The following is a 27,747-nucleotide window of genomic DNA, read 5'->3' on the forward strand; positions in this document are numbered from 1 at the left end:
TTGTTATCATTTTAGTCAACATTTTATTCTTAGACATCATGTTTTAATTGTAAAAAGAGTTTAAAGTTAATTTCTAAGAAGTAGACATCAGTGGACTGATAGAAAAGTGTTGTACATGCTTTGTTCAACTCCCTCTAAGTTTTTAAATTACAGTTGTCGAGAAAATTACTAAAGTGACAAAGTCGGCCATTTTTCATGAATTTTGTTTGATACGAAATACTTCTTATATTGTTTGACATGTTGAAAGTACTGAACAAATGTGTGACCATATATATATTCGACCAAGGTTTTAGGCACGATACATGAAACTATCGCGAGAATGAATTAATGGTCACGATCATTAATTCTATTTCGCGATGGTTTCATTTAATCATAGACCCTCGAGAAATTTCTCGAGGGTCTATGATTTAATTTGTCTAAAACCAGGGTCGAATATATGCATGGTCATCCAGTCATTCAGTATCTTTCAACGGGTCAAACAATATAAGTTAGTTTCTCGTATCAAACAAAATTCATGAAAATTGGCCGACTTTGTCCCTTTAAGGTTCCAAGACAAGAAATTGACCTTTTAATCTAACAATTCTCTGGTTGTTAGTAAGCTCAAAACCCGCGTAAATTATACATTTTCTGAAAGCCTAGATATAGGGAAACATTTTAGATACCATAGTGTCACCATTATTTACATAACTATCATGTGACAGGTAATTTGCATAACCTTTCAAAAATCGGTTTTCCCTATGTTTTGTTTCAATGCTATGAGATATAAAGCTGAAATTTGTGTGAGTGCAAGCTGTTTTAAAGATCTTCCAAAGAATGTCTCAGAATTTTTTTAAACCTTCTAAAACAATTTTTATGCCAGAAAAACTTCAAGAGCGGTGAATTTAACCCTAGTTGATTTTTTAAAAATTGTGCTACAAAACAAACTAAACAAGATATAAAAAATCTGAGACACACTTTGGAAGAGCGTTGTGACAGCTTGTATTCAAGAAAGTTTTAGTCAGATATTTTGAAGTATTGAGACAAAACATAGGGGAAACCGATTTTTGAAAGGTTATGCAAATTACCTGTCACGTGATAGTTATGTAAATAATGATGATACTGTGGTTACCAAAATGATACTATGTTATATCTAGGCTTTCAGAAAATATATAATTTACAGGGGTACTAAGCTTTTTAACCACCAGAGAATTGTTAGATTAAAAAGGTAAATTTCTTGTCCAGGAACCTTAAGATCTTGGATCGATTGAGTTCCCTGTCATGATTGACACTTTGAATTCATTTCGGCCAAGATATATACCAGTGCACCATGGCAAGTAAACAAATCTAGTAATCTAAAGCGTCTTACAGGCCTTTACCTTATTAGTAAGCAGAATGTCATTGGCATTAATCATTTATGCAAAAACAGCAAATCACTGGTCAGCTACAACTTTCCGTGCGGCCGCAAGTTAACCGATGCAGGCCAAAGACATCCCGCCATGAACTTATTATTGACGAGGACTCCAGTCTTAATACTGTCAATTGTCAAAGGCTCGAAGGTACACTAGACTCGACTTTGAACTTCGCTCTAAACTTCTCGCATGGAAAATCATGATTCCATCTTCCAGAAACAATCATTCTCGCGGCCATATTTCCGATTTCATCTGACGTTTCGACTCCGCACCCATTAGCAACAGCAGCAACTCCTAGCGTCGGCGTTATCATGTCGCAGTAAAGTAGGCCAGTTGGTGTGTGTGCTGTGAAACAGGAATCCCCGCGCGAAGATACTACTTCAAGATCTGGAAAATAAATGCATTAATAATCGAATTGATATTACTTCTATTTGCTGTATTTTACTTCTTCTTGTTAATCAGCATTTTGTACTTTATCATTTGATCTTTACATATAAACCAAAGGCCTCTTTCACAACAAATCTCAACCACTCGGTTATACACCAATTTTCTCCACATGTAAACTTAAACATTGGCAAAGTTGTCGACGAGGAAAGAGTACAGTATTTCGCTTGTCACGCGGCACACACCCCTTGATGGACTTGAAGATTGATTCAAGCCACCTGGTATGATAATACATCAAATTATGAATAAGAAAAGGTTCTCTTCGGAATAATACACCTGGTATAAATTGGTTTTACCTCTTATTAGCTCCAATAGCACACTCAGTAGTTCAGAATCTGCAGCTTTCTCACTTGGGTCACGTTTGAAATACTTGGCTATCTCGTCGGCGCTGTGTAATTCCTCTTCTGACCGTGTTCCTATTTTTATGTAGTATTTACCTATGAATAAACAAAAGAGACGTTGTCCCTTACTACAGAGGCTGCAATGCAGTGCAAGGGACAAAGGCATATAACGTACAGAGGTTGCCAACTTCACATCGTGAAAATAGAATTTAAAATGATTGAAAAAGCGTTTAGGCGTAGAGACACTGAATTCTCAAAAATAGTTCTATGGTTGATACGAAGATATGGCATTGAAATATGATACATCTGTTTCTCAGATGATGAGTGACATCATTGGCATGGCAGCAATTTGGTGGCTTTACCAAATCACAATTTATAATTAATTTGTCACTTCGGATGAATCTTGACAAGTGTGGAATGCCAGTCGCTTATTTATTCCGGACATCCGGTGTGACTGAGCAGTGTTTCTTGTTCCTGGAAAATTATTTATTTGCCTTGAATAATACTAATTATTGGTACTTGATGTCGTGTTTCTACAGCATCAAACAAAGCAGTATTAATTTCTCTGTTGGCATATTGCATACTTGATAAAACAAAAATGAGTAAGTACTCTCTGTGGAAAAGGTATACCGGTACTTTCTCTTGAAAGCATCCTAACACGTTTGCCTTTTTTGATGTTCGATACTGTCAAAACAATCACTTGACAGTTGTACAAATTTCTATATATCTCCTTCAACGGCAATCATCATATACCTTCAGTTCAATAAAAATGTGTGATAAGAATGAACGGCTTAAAATGACGTCCACAGAATCAAGTTGATGAGCCCCTCCCAATGCAAGTTCACGGAAAAGTTTTGCATAACTTCGTGAAGAAATATCCGTCTGTTAAAATGATATTAAATTATCAGGATTATGGAAATTTCTCAAAAGTGTTAGGTGCCGTATAGCTGAATATTGCAATATCGCAAATTACTCATAAAAACAAATTTAATGTGTCATGTAAAAAGAAAGCAGATGAAATTACATTTTTGTAGATTAAATTGGCATTACTTCACCATCCAATTATCCCAAATTAGTTCCAATCGTGTTCTTATCATATTAAAGTACACATGTTCAAAGATAGATATGTACACTGTCACCCAAGAGTAACCCAAATCCATGTTATACAGGAAAAATATATGTAACAGAAAAATTCCTCCACGGTTTGAATAAAGTTTCCATTGTAGTCGGCCATACATGTATACCATATACTAGTATATCAAAGTTATCATAGGCAAATATATTTGTTTACCATCTGGGTATTTAATAGGTGGCAGGATGTAAAAGTGTATAGCTTTGAGCTCGTCTTTCCACGAAATTACAGGCATATTGTTAAGTCTTCTGACGTCTGTCTCTGTCAATTCAGCAAAGGCAAGCCTCTGCTTCATCAGCTTAATATCAAGTTTCTTTCCTTCAGGAAGCAAATCCCGAAATCCTATAAAACCTCCAGGAGCAAGGAGCACTTTTCTGGCAAGGTATATATGGCCCTTTGTTGTGGAAGCTTTCATCTGCTTCGAGCCATCGGATTGGTTGAGTTCAGTCACCTGATCTACGACGTCATCAATTATGTCGCAACCTTGCAAACGAGCTGCCTTCAGCTGTGCTTTAATTAGTCTCCTTGGACTAACGTAACCCGATGATTCATGCAAGATGAAGGTATCTTCACCCTGCGTTAGCGACAGGAAGGGGTACTTTTCAGTGAGGCGTCTTTTGTCCAATATCTGCACTTGCGTCTTCATACACGCTATGATTTTCTGAACTCGTTGGATGTACGGGTCGTTCTGCTTACCTATCACAATATGTCCGACTCTCTCGCGAAACTCGATGCCTGGAAATTTGAAAAGTTGGACACGATGAAGTTAATAAATCAGCTTAGCAGGCACGACTTTGCTCTGGTTCGAAAACAGTCGCATAACCAGAATATTGCTGCTACCACGAGCAGTCAGACAGCAATAATGTGATCGAGCGGCGACTGCAAGTATTGTAAAAAACGAAGGTATGAAACATGGAGAATACATAGCTGCTGTCTTGCTTTTTGAGTTATGCGACACGGAGACAGTCTACATTTGTAAACCTGAGGCTTTATTCTATTAATTAAATTACCCTCAACAGTTTTTTTGAATGCAGATCATCACAAGACATTTCCAGGCAGTTATATATGTTTCTTACAACAGGTGACTATAAAGCCCGCAAATAATTTAAAACTGGTGCTGAATTGGAAAGGAAGAGAACAAATACTTCAGACCATATTATGCAACCATGAATTTTCACTTCTTTCTAACATTTTTCTAATGGGTATAAGCCGCAACCAACGTAGTGGGCCATTTTATGACTCTTTTATTATATGTGCGTGCGTTTACGGTGCAAGTGCGCGCATGTCTGTGCCTCTGTTCACGACTACAATTTGGTTCTACTCGTAAATGAAAATGAAATTAATGGAATTTTGCATCTGGTATGTTCATGAATAAAGCTAGATCTGATCAGTTTTTGGAGGCATGTAATGCATAATCTGGGCTTTCATACATTATCAGACGTATTGCAAACGAAATTTGATTTGACTTTGAAATTGCACATTTTTCATATCTAAGGTTTATTATCATTTTAACCATATATCAAAACGTGACGAAATTCTGTGATTCTGCTGCAAGTCTGAATGCACTGAATTTCATCGGACTTCTGAATACACGTGACACTAACTTAGAGATTGATTTGGTTATCTTGAAAGTCTTCCTTTAAATTGTGTGAAGTTTCGTTTCATGAGCATTACAACATCACAGCAGTGTTGCCTCTGAAGTCAACAAACACGCAATTTGATGTGTTAAATTGAACTGAGTATAGGTTATCTTAGACCTCAAATGATATCAGTACGAAACGTAAATACCTCACCTGTCTGCTGTGCAATTTCGCTGAATCTGCTTTGGGACCTTGTGGCGATCTCAGCCGTACTTAGATCTTCATGAAGCAATGTCGCAATTCTTCCTTCGTCGTAGTGCGATGCAAATATTCCGTGGCTACATGCTAGCGTCTCTTGATAATTCTTTTCGTCAACGCAAAAAAAACAAAAAGCAAAACATTTACGAGTCAAATGTTACTGGGTATACGCTATCGCATAAGGGCATATGGCATTCAGAGGGATTTTACATACCTCACGTGACTTACACGTGATTATGTTGAATTTGTTTTTGACTCATGCAGCGACTGGAGAAATATAAACAAAACAAAAACATTTCTATGAGCGCTTTAGCATCATTAGATACATGCACTTATTTGTAATGGAATCTTGGTTGTCTATATAATCTACCAGGGTGTCAGTAAAAATCAATGGACGTCATACCTTGGGTTCTTTCGGTCCGATGACACAGACTTTCAACCCTGGCTCAATGAGTGTTGCATGCCTAGCTGCTGCTGATCCAAAGGGACCAGCGCCGATGATGCATAAATCATACAGCATGTCATTACCTGCCATTGCCCTGAAAGTAGAAAAAAATTAAAGGCGAGATGAGTATTTTTCCACTTTGCCCAAAAGTTTCATTTACAATCACTTTCTTTTATAATTAGTTGACATTTTACAGAATGTTTTCGTGTGTAGAAATGTTAGTATTATATTAACATGGGCTTGGTATTTTCGGGAGAAACATTAAAAATATCGCAGCGAAAATAGAGCATGGAAAGTCTGTTTATGTGACGCATGACGGTCAGTACATTAGAGTTTGATAACCGGTTAGTTCATCAAAAGATTATTTCTTTCGAAACTCTCATAATACCCTTCCGTGCATGATTTTCTCAAGTATGTTCACTCCATACATCGATAAAAGAGAATACTCAAACTACAAGTTTCATTTGTTTCCAAGGCTCAACATTTAAGGTGAAATGCAAAATAAGCTAATTGCCTTTCCAAGTCTTTCGCGTGTCGATATACAAACAATTCATTAAGTGAACATAAGAAAGATATTCCTCCTCTCAAACACATTTTTTCAATAAAGAGTCTTACCGAATAGTTCATGTGTTAATCAAAAATGAATATAAATTACAGTTCTGGTCGTACTCTTCTCCTTTGGCCCTATGACGATTACTGCGAATATATTGAACAAGAAGCCTAAACTGTCGTGCACATAGGTGCAAGTAGGGTCACGTGCCTGAAATCATAGTCACGGGTCATTTAAGGTCATCGCTGTCTCTCTGAAGCTGAGTGTACATGGTTGCACTGGCACATGTCACTGATATGTGTCATTTGCTTACACGAAACGGCGAGGTTACGTGACTTGCAGAGTCATGGTATCTGGTAGGCTAATAATCTTGTCATACACACACAGGCATGGCCCGATGGTGTACATAGGAACGTACCGACCCGTTTTACCTGGAACAGGATTTCGTATGAGGGACGTACAGATGCTATAGAATCAACAAAATTGAACAATATCAAGACAGCCCATTGAAATGGGACACTCTAATTCCAAGATCGAAACACTATTCTTGTAAACTGTGACTAATGGAAGAGAGAAGCGTATATAACCCATAGCTTAAATTAATACCTTAATGGAGCCGGCGTGTATGAACACTACTGACGTCCCGTCGCTCCTCTCGTACAGCTGTTCAAGGTCAGCGCGGAGGAAAGCCGACCGATTACACCGCTAGGTGGCGTCCTTTAATACACAACATCAAAGCAAGTTGGTTCCGACGCTGCTGCTTTCACAAAAGCAGGTTTGTTGACAAAAGATCATGACCAACCACATGGCTATGCATGACAGTCTACGTTAATCTTTACCTTTTTTGTACGTTTTATGTTCTGACCAGAGAGAGAGAGAGAGAGAGAGAGAGAGAGAGAGAGAGAGAGAGAGAGAGAGAGAGCAATCTCATTATTTATATATCATAGGCATCTATTTTTGATATTTTGATGTTCTTACCTAATTTCCCAGATGAAGAGTACATCCTTTCACAAAGTTTATGCGGTACACACAAAAGTACTTCCCTCATCTAACCGTCGTCATCTCATGTGACGTCATTTGATTTCATCATTCTGTTCTGTCCATGCCTCGTGAAAAGACGAATTAGTAACAGAGTAGACCACTTGTATTTCAGCCTATGCAGTATATACACGCAGGACTGTAGGTATCGAATGATTTGCAGTTATAACCAGATGGATAAGATGGTATATGCAGTGCTGTTAGGGAGCGTTCAGTTATTATGGCCGGGGATGGGCCGGCAAATTCTTCCTGCGCATCAGTCAAAATAAGTGAACCCCCTACCCATTGTACAAAAAAATTGATGACCCCCTTTTAAGATGACAAAAATTTCATGACCCCCCCCCCCCCCCCCCCCCACACACACACACACACATTGCTTGAGTAAAGCTGCACACACAAACACCTCGGGGGTATGGAGCAATAGAATTCCCCCCAAAAAGAGCTTAGATTTTTTCAAATGACCTTCTTACAAAACTCAAAAGGTGTTAATGCTTAGATTTCCCCTTCTGACTTGCTATAATTTTGAAATTACCCCTCAAAGGGGTTGGACAGACATTACTGGTGGATCACAATATTTTTGCGCAAGCGTGTTTGTACAAAATTTTGATATTTGGATTTAATGAAAAATCAGCTGTTGATAATGTTGATTCACCATACATGGTATACATATATTTTCTCATACATGCATGAGAAATCTATGTAATACTTTTTCAATGCAAAATTATATCTGTGCATTAATAGATATTTGATAATTTACATAAATGTACTTAAATGAAATAGGGTTGTTACAACTGGCATGTGGACAAAAAGGTTTGACCTTAGAATTTCACCGAAAATGTTCATCCACTATACATGGGAGTCAATGATAACATTGTGAATAATTTTTTTTCCAATGAAAAACTTGGTATACTTGTACATATACAGATGTTCAATAATTAACATAATTTTACTTGATTAGAATATGATGGTTAAAGGTGCATATTATGTGTACAAGAAATCTGATTATGGAACTTCACTGAAAATATTCATCCACTATACATGGGAATCTATGAGGAAAGTATGAATTATTTTTTTTCCAATACAAAAATAGGTAAACCCATGTATTTATGTACTCTCGATTATTGATATCAATGTACTTGATTAGATTAGGGTGGTAACAAATGGATGTGTTCGCCAGAAATTGGATTTTGGAATTATACCAAAATGTAGATTCACTGTACATGGGAGTCTATGAGGAAAATGAATAATTTTTTTCCAATACAAAACTATCAAAATCTGTGTATTTATAGACATTTGATAATTGATTTTAAAGTACTTAGTTAGCCTAGGATGGTTAAAAGTTTAAATGTGTGCAAGAAATTGGATTTTGGAATTTCACCGAAATGTCGATTCACTATACATTGAAGTCTATGAGAAAAGTAAGAATAATTTTTTAAAATGTTAAACTAAATTAATTTGTGCTTTTATAGGTGTTTGATAATTGATACAAATGTACTTGATTCAAATAGGGTATTTAAAAGTTCAGATGTGGACAACAATTATGATATTGGAATTTCACGTAAAATATTAACTTTTCATGGTACTAGTAGTCTCAGTACAGGTAACTGTTGAATAATTTCCCTGACAAAACTTGCTATATCTCTAATATGTAAGTAATAGGAATTGTTCATCGCCCTCAGTGCAGTGAGCTTGATTTACAATAAGACAAGCCTCAGAGTTGTCAAGTCAAGATGTTCATGTGACAGATAATTGTACTTTTGTTCAGATTTACAGGTGAATAACTTCAGAGAATGAAATCATGCAACGAATCATTTTTATCTCCCAGAATATTTCTGAACACTGAAACTGCTTTTTGACGGGACGGATACTTATGAAAATTAAGTGACCCCCCCCCCCCACTCTGAGCTGTTTGAAAAATACATGACCCCCCCCCCTTTGCAGTTTTCAAATTTGAGGTGACCCCCCCCCCCACCTGGATTTTGCCCGCCAACCCCCGGCCATAATAACTGAATGCTCCCTTAGAGATTTCTATGTTAAAAATACGGAATGGCGACGTATGATTTTTACGATACTGGGATATATATTCTTGGCAGAAGGTTGTCACCTTCTGTATGTGTTCGCGTATAGGTCGTGTACAGTGACCTTACTGAAGGGACTTATAAATTATGTGTATGCGCATACAAAGATTTACATTTAACAGGATTTGTACTTAATATTAATAACAGTCACAACAAACTGCCTACTTTAATAAAATATCTTTTATTTCAAAGTATTGCTTCCAATTGTCACATTGTTCACAATGTTTTGGCTCTCGTTCTGTGGAAAATACAGATGTACACATAGTGCATACATGTAATGCACAGTTATGCATTAGATTATACGGACATCAGTTTAGTGTATTTTTCATGCTCTCTTATGGAGACTGGCTTCAGTATTCTAACTAACGTAATTAGATTACGCTGTTGTATATGCTATAGTTCCCCCCCTCCCCCTCAGCAATACTTTGTGGCTTCGTACCTTGCGATATTTCCATTTGCTACATCAAATATATTTACAAGTACATTTGCATAAACTTGTAATACACTGGTAAATTGTTGAGATTCAGTGAAACACAACTAACTATGATACCTTTCTCTGCATGAGCACATGATAACTTCCCTGGACATATTGTTGCACGACAAACAGACAAATTTCTTGTCTGCATAAGCGTCATTCATATTACTACGGGTCAATTCTTTCTTTTGGGCCTATTTATAATTCTAGGCTCTTCTCCTACACGAAATAGCTCCTTCAGTATCGTGTACATATCGCGTAATTTATCGGTTGTGGTATAGGCCCTTTGAGGTAGATTATAGGACTTAAAAATATGATCATATTGACGTATTACTAGCGTCGACACCCATCTTCTAACTGTATAATACTGTCAATAATGTCATACAGTCTTCCTGTGATGACACTGTACGCATTCAAAATGGTGTATATTCTACAATCATAACCATTTGGCTGTCGAATGGTGTCATTACTTACAACAGTTCCCGTTCATTTTGATCATAGGACAACACTGCAACTACATTACTTGCAGCAACGAAGAAGTGTACTCTACTCAAAACTGTTTTGTGGTCACTGTGACCAGTGTCCACCAGTCTCTTGAAGTTAATTACAACAAGAACCTAATGAGATCCTTTGTCAATATCATCATTTCGAGGAAACAAGATTATATCCTTACTGAGTGCTTCATTTAACATCAAAAACTTTACAGTATACACTAAGTCCTCCCCTTCGTCCTATAACGTAAGTCCCTTAAGCGCGAGGACAATTTTTCAATTTTGAATCTCGTTATCAATATGTTCTCTACTGACACTGAGAATATCATGTCCCCTTCGTGGCATCAGTGAAAGTTATAGGCCCCGTCATCAGAATGGTGGTGGTGGTGCCTGTATATTATACATCATACACAAAGCCCTCCCATTCATCCTATAACGTCAAACCACCGTGTATCTATCTACACACGTCTATTGGTCGCGCGTAGACGCAGAGCGGACTTGCAGCCAACAAGTAACTGTGATATAATTATAGCCATTGATCCTGCTGGTCCCTATTTTGGATATGTGCATGTATACTGTATAGAGTGGACCGTGCCACGCCCTTAAACGTCGGTTCCGACGACGTGAATATACGCCAGAAAACTCTGACAGGTAAATAGTCAAGTGCCGGATTTCGTCTGATCATGTACTGTGGAAACTTACAATAAAATTTGGCGATATAATTTGGTATTAATAAAACAATTTTCTGCAAGCATTGTTTTGATTTTCACTGAAACTTTTGTGAAGCAGACAGAAATGTCTTGTCTTATGTCGTGAACAGATGGGTTTGAGTAATATCCTTGCAAGGTAGAATGAAGTCGTTGGCATGTGCATATGTCTTACTTATTTGAGCAAATCCCAGTTCGGTCGTTCTACTTGTAAGCTTACATCAAATATATGAATGTACTACTCAGTTGTTTCAGAGTAGCTGTACAAAGTTGACGGATGACGACGGACGCCACGGCCGGTTAATGTACCTATCTCAGTTGCTCGTCGATTCTGACGGTGGATCTAAACACTCTGGTTGGTTATTGATGCAGCTTGTTCAAAGCGGTGGGTGCTAGTAGGAGAGTTGTAAGAATATAGCTGTATAAACGGGACAATCTTTATTCCAGCCCTTCTCCTAAAATGTCATCTCAGTATCCTGGTCATTTACATTTACACTCGATATATTGGACTGTGTAACGTTACTATGGTCCATTATTTAATGACGTCATTTCTTATTATCTCGACATAATTAAATTATAATTAAAATTAAATCACAATTTTTTTTCAATCCAATCATTAAATTACAAACATATAATTTTTTTCAATCCCATCACTTGAGTGAGATTTGTGTCACCTATATAGGAATTTCAATATCGGATCATTATTCTTGAAGTTGAACAGACCCATTTTGAAGACAAAAACTCACGTCATGTCACGCCAACAGAATATTATTGAGCTCATTATCATTTCCATGATAATAAATTTTCACAAAAAAACAAATGTTCTTGTTGATATTAATGAAAATATTAAGTATCATAGTCATTTCGACTCGATAAAACTAGTTCTGCTCATGGTATAATTCATTGTTTTCAATTCGTCCGAGTCAAGGTCGATTTCCTCAATTAAGTGGTGATAAGGACGTAACTTCATTTGAATACTATCATACAGAACATGGTTGCAGCTCCCTCTAAGTTTTTACATTGCACACGGTAAAAATAGCGGACGCTAGACGCGTCTTTACGCGTTCAAAATGTACGTGTCGGCGTTCAAATTTCAACGGCTAGTGTTCATACTGTTAACACTAGTGTTCATATTATTAAAATGATGTTCTAAACCTGAACACGTAGTGTTAACAACCATCTCCTTCAAGTGTTCAAAAACTAAGCATCACAGAAATTTTACAATACTGTGAAACAATTAACAATCTTTTGTTTTTGTTACTTTACAATGGCTATAATAAATTTACTACTGCCTTGCTGTCCGGCAAACGTACACGGATTTTGGTGTAACGAATTTCCCACTAAGTGAAAAATATTTCCGGTCTACAATTGCTGAAAGCATGTTTTTTCTAAAAAAGAAAGTATAAAAATAATTTTACACGTTTATTTCGTGTTGAAATTTTGAAAATTTGAAAAGAAAATCAGAAAACCACCATGAACGTTTTAATTTTAACATTGGCGTGCAAGAGGCGTTCTATTTCTTAACACTTGGTGTTCAAGTTTGGTGCTTTTTCCTATCCCATGATGCATCAAAACGGAAGTTGCGACATTTTTCTTGTAAGCGCACCCTGAAGTCGTGATCGTGCGGAAGCAAGACCAGAAAGGGTAAGTTTTCTCTCCAAAATAGTAAAAGGTATTAGATTTTGAAGCATCTGTATTAATATCCTTCGAAATTAATCGTATTGAAGAAACCTTTTTTCTTTCAGTGGCTGGTATACCAACAACAAGCTGTGAATACGCAGTGGTACTTTGGCCATGGCCTATCGATCGATCTCACTCGGGTCAAGGGTCATCGCAACACAACTGTAGCGATAACCCTTGACCTGAGCGCGATCGATACGCCTTGCATAGTACCGCTGCGTAATCACAGCTGACACATGTCTTTTAGTAGAGACAATCGCATGTAAAAAAATCAATTAAACATTGTAGAGTATACAATGTATTGTTTCAGCATATGAGAGTTTGGCTTTTTTATTTTAATCAGTTGATGACAAGAAGAAGCCAATATTTTGTAACAGTATTGAAAAGAGGCACTGTATATGAAAGTCTCCCTTTTCCTTAACCTAATCAGCTCCTTGTCTTTCATTTAAAGTCTTATCTCGCCATATTACCTATTGTTGCATTATTTTCAGGATGTAAAAAGTTGGATTTAACTGAAACATCGAAGAGTTGTTACAGAAGCTGATGGTGCAGATAATGAAGAAGATGAGTGTACAGGTAGCTGTCCTGAAACAAGCTTGATAACCTCAGTTGATCTCTAATGTAGGTTTAAACTTCAAAGGGTCAGTAACTGAATTTTGATAAGTTTCTGTATTTTTTCTCCTGAATTAATCTAAGCTTTGGTAGCATGCTACGATCAACTAAATGTTGCCAGAGAATAAGCTATCACAGACGTGTAGTCTCCTTTATCAGATGCAAGGGTGGAATGAAAAATTAAAGCTGAAAGCGACGGAAAATTCAGAGTAAAAATATCCACTCTGAATTTTTGAATTTTTTGAAATTTTCACTCTGAATTTTCTGTCACTTTCTGCTTCATTCCCCCTTGCATCTGATGAAGGAGACTTCACGTCTTTGGAAGCTTATGCCCTTATAACATTTAGTTGATCATAGCATGCTACCAAACTTAGAGAATTTTGTATTGTAGCTCAACACGTCTCTTGTTCTTAGTAAAGGCTTTTAGCTTTGCCGACAGCTAAATATATAGGTGGATGTGTAGCACTGTCCACAAATTTGTACATCCCAAGGTTTTTCTTCAAAACAGCCTGTACATATCCTATAATATTTGGATTACAGGTCCCCAGGGATTACCCTAATCACATATGTTCAAATTATGATGAACTATGCAAATTTTTTTTTGAGGCTAATTTCGCTATTCTTGGCAAAAATCTTCTCTTTTACTGACGTCTTCAATATTTGGTAAACATGTCTCTAAGAATGACCATGGTCAAATTTGTGCTAGTTGTGATGAAATATTCAATTTTTTATATTTCATGTCAATTTTCGTCATTTTTGGTCAAAAATCTTTAAAAATCTTCTTCAAAACTGCTAATTGAACAGCTTTGATATTTAGGACATAGATCTCTACTGATAGCCTTTTTCAGATTGTTCAAATTATGCAGAAATTTGGAACTTTTATTTTAAGACATTACAGACATATTAGACATTTTAAGATATGAGGGATTACCCGAATGTGATATATATACGTTATGATGAAATCTACATTTTTTTATCTTAAGGGTGATTTTTACCAATTGTGGTAAAAACATTTGTATAAAAATTAATAGCAAGGTACACCAGAATTTGAAAGGTCTTTACGAATATGTTTTTAATTTCTGAGAAGTAGATTTTTGAAATGTCACCGATTTATTTCATTGTTTATTTAAAGGTATTACAAACAAACACCCTTTTTGTTTATGAAGGACTTTGTTGGACAAGGAAATAGGTTTTACCCTGCCAAGGACCAACTTTCCCTACTTTCTGCATGTTGTGACTTACTGTGACACTTTGACAAGTTGACATGTTGTGTTTACTTTAATGTGGACAACTATATATCATGTGCACTACAGAAGCCTTAACTTTTTTCTTCAAAATTTACAATTGTCTATACAAGAGGAAAATTTATGTCTTTAAGAAACCATCTTACAGAAATGAAGTATGTATTTCATACATATATGTGTTTTTAACACAATAAGTAAGCCAAATTTTGAGCTTTTTCAGATGATTTTTTGTACATTTTAAACAAGTATGAACCTTAAAACGTAATCCACAATATTTAAGTAAAACCTGTTTTGTCATTACTTTGTTCATATTTTTAAAACGATCTACAGTGTTCATGGGGATTTTTATTGCTTATGTTTTTGATAGAAGGGTATTTTCCTCTGACAAACTTTACATACAAATTGGCAATGTTTATTTGCCCATTTTACAGTAAATTATTGTATTTTACTCTAGAAATGCTTTGTGTATTTTTAAAATAAAATAATTTTACTAAATGTCAGTGGTCTGTAATGTTATTTCAAGCTTGAACACCCCTAAACGCCCAAAATTAAAGGTGTTCAACAAGCGCGCATCATGTGTTCTAGCCTTTAACACACTTCTCGTTGAACGGCGTCCATGCGTTCAAAAAGTGTTACAGCCCTTTGAACGCGTAAATGCGGTTAATTTTTTGAACACATTTCATGTGCAACGTGTGTTCAGATATGGAACACCATGGTGTTCAATATAATGTCTGATGAACACATAGTGTTCAAAATCTACACATGTGTGTTCAAAAATTGAACGTTGTTGAACACGTAGTGTTAAATTTCTGAACGTCTAGACGCGTTCAAAAGTGTTACAAAAAGGCGTTTAATTGGTGTTCAAACCTTGAACACTTAACTTTACAGTGCAGTTGACGAGAAATTATTAGGATCGCGGACCGATTGAGTTCCCTGTCATTTTGGCCAAGATATATACCGGTGCACCAAGGAAAGTAAACAAATTTAGTAATCTACAGCGTCTTACATGCCTGGACCTTATCAGTAAGCAGAATATCATTGGCATTAATCATTTATGCACAAACAGCAAATCACCAGTAGCTACAGCTTTCCGTGCCGCTGCAAGTTAACCGATGCAGGTCAAAGACATCCCGCCATGAACTTATTATTGACGATGACTCCATTAATACTGTCAATGTCAAAGGCTCGAAGGTACACTAGACTCGACTTTGAACTTCGCTTTAAACTTCTCGTATGGAAGATCATGATTCCATCTTCCAGAAACAATCATTCTCGCGGCCATATTTCCGATTTCTTCCGACGTGTCGACGCCGCACCCATTACCGACAGCAGCAACTCCTAGCGTCGGCGTTATCATGTCGCAGTAAAGTCGGCCAGTTGGTGTGTGTGCTGTGAAACAGGAATCTCCGTGAGAAGATACTACTTCAAGATCTGGAAGATAGATACATTTTAATAATCAAAGTGGTGTTATTTCTATTTGCTGTATTTTACTTATTCTTGTTAATCAGCATTTTGTACTTTATCATTAGATCTTTACATATCCTCTAAAAGCCTCTTTCACAACAAATCTTAACCACGCACGAGGTTATACACCAATTTTCTCCACATGTAAACTTATCGGTAAAGTTGTCGTCGAGGAAAGGGTACAGTGTTTCGCTTGTGCATCCTTAATGAAAGATCGACTCAAGGCACCTGGTATGATAATGCATCAAATAATCAAATAAATGTACGCATTCCTTGATTAAAGATCGATTCAAGCCATCAAATACGATAATACATCAAATTATAGCGAGGAGAAGAGAGCCTCGACGGAATAATACAACTGGTATGAATTGGTTTTACCTTTTATAAGCTTCAATAGCAAGCCCAGTAGTTCTGAATCTGCAGCTTTCTCACTAGGGTCACGTTTGAAATACTCGGCTACCTCGTCAGCGCTGTGAAATTCCTCTTCTGATCGTCGCCCTATTTTTATGTAGTATTTACCTATGAATAAACAAAAAAGACATTGTCCCTTACTACTGAGGAAGTAATGCAGCGCATGGGATGGGACGAAGGCATCACGTGGAAATATAATTTAAAATAACTGAAACGTAGCTTTTAGCCCAAGGCACACTGAATTCTTAGAAAGTGAATTCATTGGCAAAATCAATGGTATGGTAGACACGGAGATATGGTATTGAAATATGATACGTCTGTTTCTCAAATTGTTAGTGACAGCATTTTCTGGCTTCAACTCAAACCAGCAATTTGTTCGCTTTACCAAATTACTCTTAATTTGTCACTTTGGGGCCAATCTTCTAGGAAGGTGTAGAATGCGAGTGATGTACGCTATCCATTCCGGAAACCCGGTATCACTACGCTGTGTTCCTCCACTGATGGAACAAAGTTTCCATTTATGCCAGTCATGCATATATAATTTTTACTAGTACATCAAAGTTTATCATAAACCAATATATTTGTTTACCATCTGGGTATTTTATAGGTGGCAGGATGTAACAGTGTATAGATCTGAGCTTGTCTTTCCATGTAATCACGGGCATATTGCTCAGCCTTCTGACATCTCTGTCTGTCAATTCAGCAAAGGCAAGCCTCGGTTTCATCAGCTTAATATCAAGTTTCTTTCCTTTAGGAAGCAAATCCCGAAACCCTATAAAACCTCCGGGTGCGAGAAGCACTTTTCTAGCGAGATATATCTGGCCCTTTCTTGTGGAAACCTTCATTTGCTTCGAGCCATCAGACTGGTTAACTTCGGTCACGTGATCTACGACGTCATCAATTAAGGCGCAACCTTGCAAACGAGCTGCCTTCAGCTGTGCTTTAATTAGTCTCCTTGGACTCACGTAACCCGATGATTCACTCAAGATGAAGGTATCTTCACTAAGTGTTTGGGACAGGAAGGGGTACTTTTCAGAGAGGCCTCTCTTGTCCAATATCTCCACTTGCGTCTTCATGCATGCCATGATTTTCTGAACTCTTTGGATGTACGGGTCGTTCTGATTGCCTATCACCAGGTGTCCGACTCTCTCGTAAAACTCGATGCCTGGAAATCAGGAAAGTTGGGCACGATCAAGTTGATAAATCAGCTTGGTGGACACGACTTTGCGCTGGTTCGAGAACAGCCGCGCATAGTGTAAGCAAAATATTTGTGCTACCACGTGCACTCATTAAATTGTTATTGAGCGAATAGCAATGATGTGATTCAGTGGCGACTGCAAGTTGAAGTATCGTCAAAGGTATGAAACACGGAGAATATATAATTACAATCTTGCTTTTTGAGTTATGCCATGCGGAGATAATTTACATTTGTAAGTCTGGGGCTTTTTTATATTAATTAAATTGCCCTCAACAGTTTATTTCAATGCAGGCCCTCAACGAGACGTTTCCAGGCAGTTCTATATTTTGCTTACAACAGGTGACGAGTGTGCAAATAAAAGGGATATTAACGAATTGGAATGAAATAGAACAAACACTGCAGACATTATATCCTACATGCATGAATTGTCACTTCTTTCGAACATTTTTGATATACCACTCCTACCATGGGTTTTGTTCGGGACAAGTATGGGCGTAGCCAACAACGCGGGAAATAACTCTATGTGCGTGTGTGCGTGTGTGCGAGTGTTTGTGTCTATTCGTGACTATATTTTCGATAGCGAAATCAATGGAATTTTGTATCTGGTATGTGCATGGATAAAGTAAGATCTGATCAGTTTTTGGAGGCCTTGTAATGCATAATACTTTGAAATTGCATATTTTCATATCTAAGGTTGGGCCATACATCAAAACGTAATGAATTTCTGTGATTCTGCTGCAAGGCTGAATGCACGGATGGTTCGGACTTCTGAATACGTGTGAAACTAATTACTCAGAGATTTTGTTTCAAGTTGAAAGTCTTACTTTGATTGTGTGAAGTTCTCGTTTCATGAAAATTACAACATCGCAGCACTGTGTTGCATCTGCTGTCAACAAACCAGGCAATTTGTTAAAATGTGTTGAACTAAACTGATTATAGGTAATCATAGACGTCAAATGACATGAGTATGAAGCATAAATACCGAACCTGTCTGTTGTGCAATTTCGCTGAATCTGCTTTGAGACCTTCTAGCGAGCTCAGCCCTACTTTGCCATTGATGAAGCAAGGTTGCAATCCGTCCTTCGTCATAGTGCGATGAGAATATTCCGTGGCTACATTCTAGTGTCTCTTGATAATTCTTTGTTAACGCAGAAGGAAAAACACAAAACATATTTAAGAATCAAATGTTATTAGGGATATGTTATCGCAGAACGGCATGTAGTCATTCAGAGGCACTGTATAGACCTCAGCATAAAGTGACAAGACATATCATGAATATGTTGAATCTATTCGTGACTTACGCAGCGACATGAGAAATAGAAACCAAACAAAAACATGTCTATAAGCGGTTGTGCATCATTCTAAAGATACCTGTACTGATTCGTATTGAAATGATGGTTTTCTATATAATCTACCAGGGTGTCAGTTAAAATGAATGGACGTCATACCTTGGGTTCTTTCGGTCCGATGACACAGACTTTCAACCCCGGCTCGATGAGTGTTGCATGCCTGGCTGCTGCTGATCCCATAGGACCAGCGCCAATGATGCACAAATCATACAGCATGTCATTAGCTGTCATTGCCCTGAAAGTGGACCAAAAACAAGGCGAGATTAGTATTTTCCACTTTGCCAGAACAGTTCATTTACAATTACTTTCTTGTTTAATCGCCTTACATTTTAAAGTTACATGTACACATATACAGGAATGTTAGTGTTGGCATTTCCGAGAGAAACATTAAAAATATCGCAGCAGACACATGACACTTCATCGTGGAAAACATGTTTATATGAGGGTCAGTGCATTAGAATTTTATTGCTGGTTGGTTCAGTGAAAGGTCATTTCTTTGAAACTCGGACAACACTCTTCTATGCGCGATTTTCTGAACTATGTTCACTCCATAAACTGAAAGAAAAGCATATTACACCAGACTAGAAGCTTCATTTATTTCTGCATATCTAAGGCCAAACATTTACGGCGAAATACGAAATAAGGCTATTCTTTTAAGGTCTCTCGCGAGGTCTCGTGTCGATACAAACAATTGATTTACTGAATACACGCGTGCACTGAACACGATGAAGATTTAGTTGGATATCCCAGCGGTGCTGTGGCGTCTATCGATCACGCTCGGGTCACTGTGCTGTGGCGATGACCCTTGGCCCGAGCGCTATCGATAGACGCCACAGTACCGCTGCGATATCACGGCTAGAAAAAGATATTCCTCCTCTCAAACTTATTTCTACATAGGGAGAGTCACAGAATAGTAAATGTGTTCATTTCAAAGGGGGGGGGGGGTCATAACTTTTGGGTGCAATGGGTAGGAAGGTTTAAGTTATTTCGACTGATGCCCAGGAAGAATTTGCCGGCCCAACCCCGGCCATAATAACTGAACGCTCCCTAACTATCACGCACTGAGGTGCAGGCAGGTCACATATTGTACACGTACTTCAATTCATAGTCAGGTCATCAGAGGTCATCGCTGTCTTTCTGAGTGTACATGGTTGTACAAACGATATTTCCCTATGAAACAGCTGGATTACGTGACTTGTCGTCTTTTATTAAAGGACGTCATAATTGCGCAACTCGTCAAAATACGGACACATCACTCGAATACGACGCGGTATCGCCCAAACTTCGTGTAATAACCCCTTTATCATACATGCATGCTTTGGTTATGACTGTTTTCCTACGGACGTTCCGAAATTAGCGACGAAATCAACTGAAATCGACCTTGCTTGCTCCTCGCTGTACTCATAAAAAGTTGGTTGCTAAGGAGTGATGACAACCGTATCACTTTTTGATATTATTCCGCTGTTGGGCCATTCCACTTCAAGGGAGGGTTTATGGCACACTTTTAAAGCGAACAATTAACAAGATTGGAACTAATTTGGGATATTTGGATGGTGTAGTAATGCCGATTTAACCGACAAATGTAATCTCATCTGCTTTTCTTTTGACATTACACACTTGTTTTATGAGTAATTTGTATCATTGAAACATTCAGCTATAGCGCACCTGATACTTTGAAAATTTGAAAAATATGAAAATCCAATTATCCCAAAATAAATCCAATCGTGTTAATTTAAATATTAAGATGTTGACACAGGTTTTCCACACCTTGAAGAATACTTCGTTCATACAGGCAAAAATTGAAACGTTTCAGCGACTTTATTTGTGATTTGTAAACACAGGGGATTAATAGTTTGGGTCCGCTCGTGTCCATACTCACAAAATTAAGCCATTGTTTTGATATTTAAGACGTCTTAATGCGCCCTCTCGAGTTCAAAAGGTGTGTATGGCCAAGCATACTGCATAACAAGATGGCTGAAACGAACGACGTCGTACTGGCTGTAAAGAATGTGAAAGAGGCTCCCCACCGAACTATCCAAAATGTTTTTGTGTCGAGTTTGTGTTTTATTCGTTTCTAAATTGTGTTCCTACATTCTTATGCGATTGTTTGTGTTAATATAAATGTTTCTTTCGCCTCGCCATAAGCTTTCCTCACACAAAACAAAACATTACCGTCCACACTAATCCAAACTTCCCTACAAATATCCGAGGCGAAACAAACATTTTTATTAACACAAACAATCGGATAAGAATGTAGGAACACATTTTAAAACGAATCAAACACAAACTTAATGACTCAATCGAATATTTTGTTCCCAATTAATAAATCATATAGACAATCTCAATTCTCGGTTTATGGCAATTTTTGTCGACTGATAAAAGTCTTTTCATCTTCAACATTCCATTCTAATTTCACCTACCGTATATAATATCCTAACCTCCTGTGACTTTCCTTCTAAACGTTGATTTGCCTTGTGCACCAAAGAGATGCTGTATTTATGCCAAACGATGAAAAATATGTGAAGAAATAACCATGTATCAGTCAGTACGGCAGGCGAAACCAGGACGGCCATACCGATTGGAGACAGAGCAGAGTAGATCGAAACGCAAACGGGTGTTATTATAGGAAAGGCGGTGACTTATTTACAGCTGAATAAAATGCTGTCTCTGGTTGTGTAAGTCTGTTGATCGCAATATATATTTTGTTCCCAGTTGATTAATCATGGGGGATGGCAGTCTCGATCTCCCCTTTATGGTTCGATATTTACTGACTCGTTCCCTCTCATTTTTCAATCAATGAAAGCATTTTCGTCTTCCATATTCAATATTACTTTGACCGATGTTACATCCTGACCTATACTGTCATTAGTTTTGACCAACGTACAAAGATATTGCCCATGCGTCCGGCTGATGAGATGTTTTGCAAAACGGTGAAGAAATGGGGGCCCGGGAGACATCGATGTCAGTCTTTCCGGACTGTTTACATATAGCTATAGGGGATATCAAAGGAGATGAATCAGTTAGTTGAATAAAACATAACTTTTCGGACTTATTTTATGTCAATTTTGTCAATGTCGGACTTTTGATTCAAGAGAAACCAGAATCACCTACAGAGATGTCTGTATTAAACACGACGAACAATTGGGAATAGTTTGTTATGCTACTGTCGGTCTCAGTCGTGGTGTCTCTCCCATAAAATTTCGAAGCTATAGGTCTACACTTGTCGTTTCGATTCACAGGTAGCGGTACACCGATGGCCAGATATTGTACTGTTCTTAAAACTAGTCTAAGCAATTTTACGACACTGCACTATTTGCCATCGTGTCTCCCGTGAACGTCCTTGAATCTATGGACGTGACCATTGTTTTACTGCGCCCATTAGAGTGTAAACCCCTGTTCGTTACCAGCAGAATACTTTTTAAAGTTCTGTACATCAGTGCACACTGTGTGTATAAGCCCTAAACCTAGTTTAATTCAATTATGGAAAGGTATTAAAGAATAAAGGGTCGTTACAGTTGCTAAAATTGCGAGAATACGGCACTTTTTACTCAAATAGTCCTATTCACAAGCTCTATTGTTTTAAATCACGTCCATGGTGTGCTGTTGATTTTCATTCTTTCGTGCAATTTCATTCGCTTGAAGCAATTATCCTTTCATTTGACTGCTCTGTGGGACTCTTCTGAATATGTGTTTTGGATAAAAAGAACTCTACAGTGAAAGACATAAACTTCGACGGTGATAGGTATACAATATCGGTTCTCGACGGTGATAGGTATACAATATCGGTTCGATGTGTGAAGATATACAGATTACAAGTTATTTTAGAAGTTCTCAAAACCAGTAAAATAATTTTGCGCGCCACTTATTGATAATTTCTTCTTGTGAACGTCCTTGAATCCGTGACCGCGACCATTGTATTCGAAGTGTTCGACGGTGGATGATCGGTAGATTAATGAAGATATATGTTACTGAACTATCGTGTGATTGTTTAATAGCATGGTTAGGTAATAGACGGTGTAGTCTGTAGAGGCGATACGGCGAAATTCCACGGCCCAAGGGAGCGTACATCGCATGGTTTCTTACAACGAACCATAGACAGAGCCGTCGGTTTCCATAGCTACTACGTGAAATCCGGCCTCACCGATGTCCCGGGCCGATGTCCCTGTCCTGATTCGGAGAAAAACTTTCAAGCTGCGTGTTGAGGTTCAGATATCCGATTTTTTCATATTCAAAAGGCTTATTGATTTACAGAGAACGCCCGTCTTGTTTTTAGCTTTAACTTAGCGCAAGATGGCAATTGAAAATTCAAAGCCAAATAGCCAGTGGGAAAAAAATAGACGACTCGCTCTCACCAGCGGTCGAGGTCGCAATGAAAAAAAAATCGGTCTCTGAAATCGGTATCATTGCTCCGCCATGTTTATTGTTGGTTGTACGGCCAGTTTAAAGTCACAGACTTTCTTCAAGGTAAAGTTCATATAATTGCCATACCGCGAAGTTCCCTGTGCATTTCAATATGTCTATTTGGAAGCAAAAGCGCCACGGACATTCGATCGATGGTGATGAACTTTCTCCAGGGCGTGACATGTCACCAGTTACGAACTTTACCGGTTTTCGATACGAAATATGCAATATATTATCAGCGTTGTTCACGTTGTGTTTTGAGTTTGATATGGAATATAACAGGAAAACACTAACAATTAGAGTGACGATAGAGACCATGCCCGATACGGAAAAATTGACATCAACTACTTGCAATGAGCAGTGACCTGAAACTTCAGACTGATATATAAATGTCGACAATATAAAACATTGAAATGCCGGAGAGAGAGAGAGAGAGAGAGAGAGAGAGAGAGAGAGAGAGAGAGAGAGAGAGAGAGAGAGAGAGTTTACGCGGTCGCGAACTGATTATACTCTTTCGGATATGACTTCGGTGTAGACGATACACAGACATCGAAAATGTACACCTACTTTCCAGAAATTCGACTAATCTTATAATAAAGAGTGGAACAAATCCAAAAGTGTTGGTGGAAGTAAATCTTCAGATGTTGGTTTTCTAAAGTTAGATAATACTTACAGAAATATGGTCGTCATAGTCTTCTTTTAAAAACTATTATCTTCAACACCACGTTTCTTATGATTGGTGATGTCATTTTTATTATTTTTACAAACTTTCAATGCATCAAACGCTATAAGACTATCTCATCTGCCTGTCAAGGAGTTACAATATATTTCCAAGGGCTGGCACACGATGTCAACTTACGTGTCGTCCGTCGAGCGGCCGGTGGCAGTCTCACAGATTGTTCCGTTTGTAATCGCGGCCACTTTGATTTTGATGTGACACCAACGTGCGTTTGAGGTTTTTTTGTTACGAAATTTGTCGACCTCACAAAATTTCACAGTCCATGCTTTGAAGCAGTCTCAACATGGCAAAAATGTCTCGCTTAAATTTCATCCTCGTCGTTCCAAATTAAATTCGACCACTAAATTATTTCGGCAGTTTTAATTTCCTATTAATTCGACGTTTTTCAAATCGTAATGAATTTTTTCTGGTCGAATTGATAGGGTTTTTGGTATCAAGCGTATCTCTTTGTCGGACCAGTATACCGCGAGATGTAGTACTGTGTTCGGCAGCCATGGCGAAAGTGAATATTGTATATTGGTTGTTGTTTGTTTTATGTTACAAATACCTGTCGCGTGAGGGCGTTTGAAACGCTTCTGAAGCGGCTCAGTCTGTCCACACAGCGATTTGCGGATAGAGTTAATCCCTACAACGGCTCTGGTCGGGCCGACTAAACCGTCTCAAATCTGAAACGCTTCAGAACCATTTCGGAGTGTCCACACATAACTTTCTGTGTCAGTATTGGCCCAGAACCGTTTCAGAGACGTTTCAATGGCCTGTGTATGAACGGCATACAAGATTTATTTTATAATTAGTTTGAAATGGCGGTGGATGTAAAAAATAGGCTGGAGTGTGTAAAATGAATGTGTTTCGTGTTTTGAAACATACACTCATCATTTAGCGAAAGTAATGGCGCCGGCCAAAATCGGGTCAAAATGCTCGCGCCGCGCCAGCGTTCGATTTCAAACTCGATCGAGCAGCTGCTAGCATAAAGCAAGCAGCTCTGCGACATCTATGAATGCACAGTGGATATAATAGCCGTACCAGTCAGTTTATCTCCAAGAATTATACATGTCCTCAGTCGTCAAATATGCCGAATTCACCATTTTACAAAGGAATTTGTGAGCGGATTAGGACAAACGTCCCGGGAAAACGTGAAGTGAGTACATCGTAAGCTGTAGCGTCGTAACTCATTCGTGATTTTGTTGCTCAGCTGTACGAATAAAACATTTCAAAGGTATTTTCATCGTCTGCTCGTATATATTTTTGTTACTTTCTTGCCTATACTGCTTTCACAACAACCTAAACGAAAGTTTTACTTTCCCTAGTATCTTACATTGTCTTCGAATCCGCACCGGTGCCACCGGATACGATCATGACCTGTGAATCTCAGTGACAGGCAGGTACAAATCGAAATATAATATGTGCACCTCCTGTCGCGGTATTTTCAGTGCGGTTGGATTTTTGTGACTCATCTATGGCTGTAACGATTTAATTTACCACTCAGATACTTAAACTCGTCAACAGGAAACTTTTCGTATAGCGGTTCTGTCAACCGAGATCGTAATCTTCAGCAGCGCAGTGTAAACGACATGAAAACACCATATATAGACCCTTTCCCGGTTATCCCACAATGCATTGCAGTGACTTTATCAAACATCGTATATAAGCTCAAAACAGCGAAAACATGCTGATTTGTGTTGTACAACGGATTGTTATAGAAGGATGACACAAATTTGCAATAACAAATAATGCCCCGTGTATAATCTAACCATCTGCGACGAAAATATAGATCAGGGTGTACCCTGCCATAGAGTACTATGATTAACATACCTGGGCAGTGCGTGTACCCTACGGCTAAAAAGTTCTATGCGTAACGTACACTTTGTATACCCTGGCGCGCACTGCATCATTAAACCGGTTAAGAACTATTGGACTGGCCGTGAACTATGACAGGTTCGGGTCGGCAAAACATACAAATTTCCAATGCGTTCGTTTGTTTGTTTTTGGTACAACTGTACTTGTACGTAAGTGCAATGCCCATGACCTTACTACAAACAACAAAAGTTTGACCATAATCACATTCACAATGACGTTTCGGGGTGTCACAAGTCTATTCGCTCATCAGTTTTACATGTATGTGAACATACAAACGAAGGTCACTTATACTGGCCAAGGTCACGCGTACGCGCAGCTGTAAGTAGTTCGGTTACAGTGAAAATATAAGCTTAATTCGTATTTTAACATGTTAAAATACGGGTTCATATCAGTACCGTATGAACAATAGGAGAATGGCAATACAGGCATAGCATGTATGATAATTCATGGTATTTTGCAGGCTTATAGTTTTGTTATACGCATATACGTGCGAACCGCTGGTGTACATACATCGAACGTACTTGGCTAGCTTAGTGACCTGTTTTACCGGAAACACAATATACGTATTACGGGCGCACAAGATTAAGACAGCTTACTTGAAATGAAACTCTCTCATTCCGAGACCGAAACACTTCTTTTTGACTGAGACTCATAGAAGAAAGAAGTGTATATATCTCATATCTTAAGTCAGTACCTTCGTGGAAGTGACGTCGCTCTTCTCAGTCGCACAGCTGTGATGGTAAGGTCAACGCTAAGGACAACCGACCGATTACACCGCTGGGTGGCGTCCTTTCAAGCACACCATCGAACGGAAGATGGTCCCGTCTACTGCCAGATTTCACAACAGCAAAGTTGTTGACAAATTATCATTGCCAACCATATGGCTATCTATGCATAACAGGCTACGTTCCTCTTTTCCTTTCTTGTACGTTTATGGCGATCAGGAGGGCATAGATAGGCAAACATTCTTATCAGAGAGAGAGAGAGAGAGAGAGAGAGAGAGAGAGAGAGAGAGAGCAATCTCATTATTAGTACATCGTAGACAGACATCTATTATTGTTATTTTGCTGTTCTACCCAATTTCCCAGACTAATACATACCATTTTATAAAATGCATCTTTTCACAAAGTCCAAGCAGTTCACACCAAAGTACTTCCCTCATCTCATCGTCGTAATATTTGACGTCATTTATTTTCATCACTCTGTTCTGTTTATTTCCCGCGAAAAGACAAAGTGGTCACAGAGTAGACCATTTGTATGTCATCCTGAGTGAATTGTTGAGTCCCATTATCAGTTGCACACCGTACGTAATGATTGGTAAAAATTCAGCCAATGGGATTTAGTTGTTGCTTTGAATGGACTTCTGTTTGCACGGCTACGATCAGATCGTATGTTTAAGCAGATGATATCAACGAAATTGAGGTGACATAGCGACTACGTAACAGTATCGAGGTTGAGAACTTTCTCTTAACAGGAACTTCGTAAGTAATTATCGAAAAGAAGCGAAAATTGCCCCCCCCCCCCCCCCCCAACCAATATGTGTTTATCTAATTGACAATGTGTCATTCAAATCCGTTTTTCTCCATTTGGAGTTTTAGCACTCCGGAAAACCGGTATGCCACTAAATCACACGCCTATAGTGCAAACAGTGCCTGGCATACCTCACAAAATGACAGAAGGCCAATTTGTACGAGCCGCCGAATGAAGTTAATCACATCCCAGTCAACATGTCGATATTCGAAGACGCCGGGAGTAGTCATATTTGTTCTGTCTTTTCCCATCTATTGGCACAGGTCGTTAGGATTAAAAACAATCTATTGGCGAACTGCCTTCAAAAACGACTGATCTAGTTTACAACAGGTTTC

The 27,747-nt window shown here is 38.2% G+C and overlaps 2 protein-coding genes across 3 annotated transcripts; both read right to left on the reverse strand.

Moving 5' to 3' along the window:
- Positions 1–6,830, reverse strand: LOC139121749 (N-methyl-L-tryptophan oxidase-like). The gene is made up of 6 exons (XM_070686877.1): positions 6,745–6,830; positions 5,547–5,682; positions 5,099–5,249; positions 3,465–4,040; positions 2,129–2,269; positions 1–1,775 (listed from the first exon to the last, which is right to left on the reverse strand). The coding sequence occupies exons 2-6, from the start codon at positions 5,676–5,678 to the stop codon at positions 1,522–1,524; spliced, it is 1,254 nt and encodes a 417-aa protein (XP_070542978.1). The 5' UTR covers positions 5,679–5,682; positions 6,745–6,830; the 3' UTR covers positions 1–1,521.
- Positions 6,831–11,871: 5,041 nt separating this feature from the next.
- On the reverse strand, positions 11,872–26,704 carry LOC139121748 (N-methyl-L-tryptophan oxidase-like). 2 transcript variants are annotated; one of them, XM_070686876.1, is made up of 6 exons: positions 26,577–26,704; positions 18,985–19,120; positions 18,524–18,674; positions 16,928–17,503; positions 16,306–16,446; positions 11,872–15,894 (listed from the first exon to the last, which is right to left on the reverse strand). In XM_070686876.1, the coding sequence occupies exons 2-6, from the start codon at positions 19,114–19,116 to the stop codon at positions 15,641–15,643; spliced, it is 1,254 nt and encodes a 417-aa protein (XP_070542977.1). In that variant the 5' UTR covers positions 19,117–19,120; positions 26,577–26,704; the 3' UTR covers positions 11,872–15,640. The 2 variants fall into 2 exon arrangements, with proteins under 2 accessions (XP_070542977.1, XP_070542975.1); XM_070686874.1 differs by having other exon boundaries at positions 26,479–26,594.
- Between the last annotated feature and the right edge of the window lie 1,043 nt (positions 26,705–27,747).

The sequence above is a fragment of the Ptychodera flava genome, chromosome 21 (assembly GCF_041260155.1).
Source record: "Ptychodera flava strain L36383 chromosome 21, AS_Pfla_20210202, whole genome shotgun sequence".
Classification (NCBI taxonomy): domain Eukaryota; kingdom Metazoa; phylum Hemichordata; class Enteropneusta; family Ptychoderidae; genus Ptychodera; species Ptychodera flava.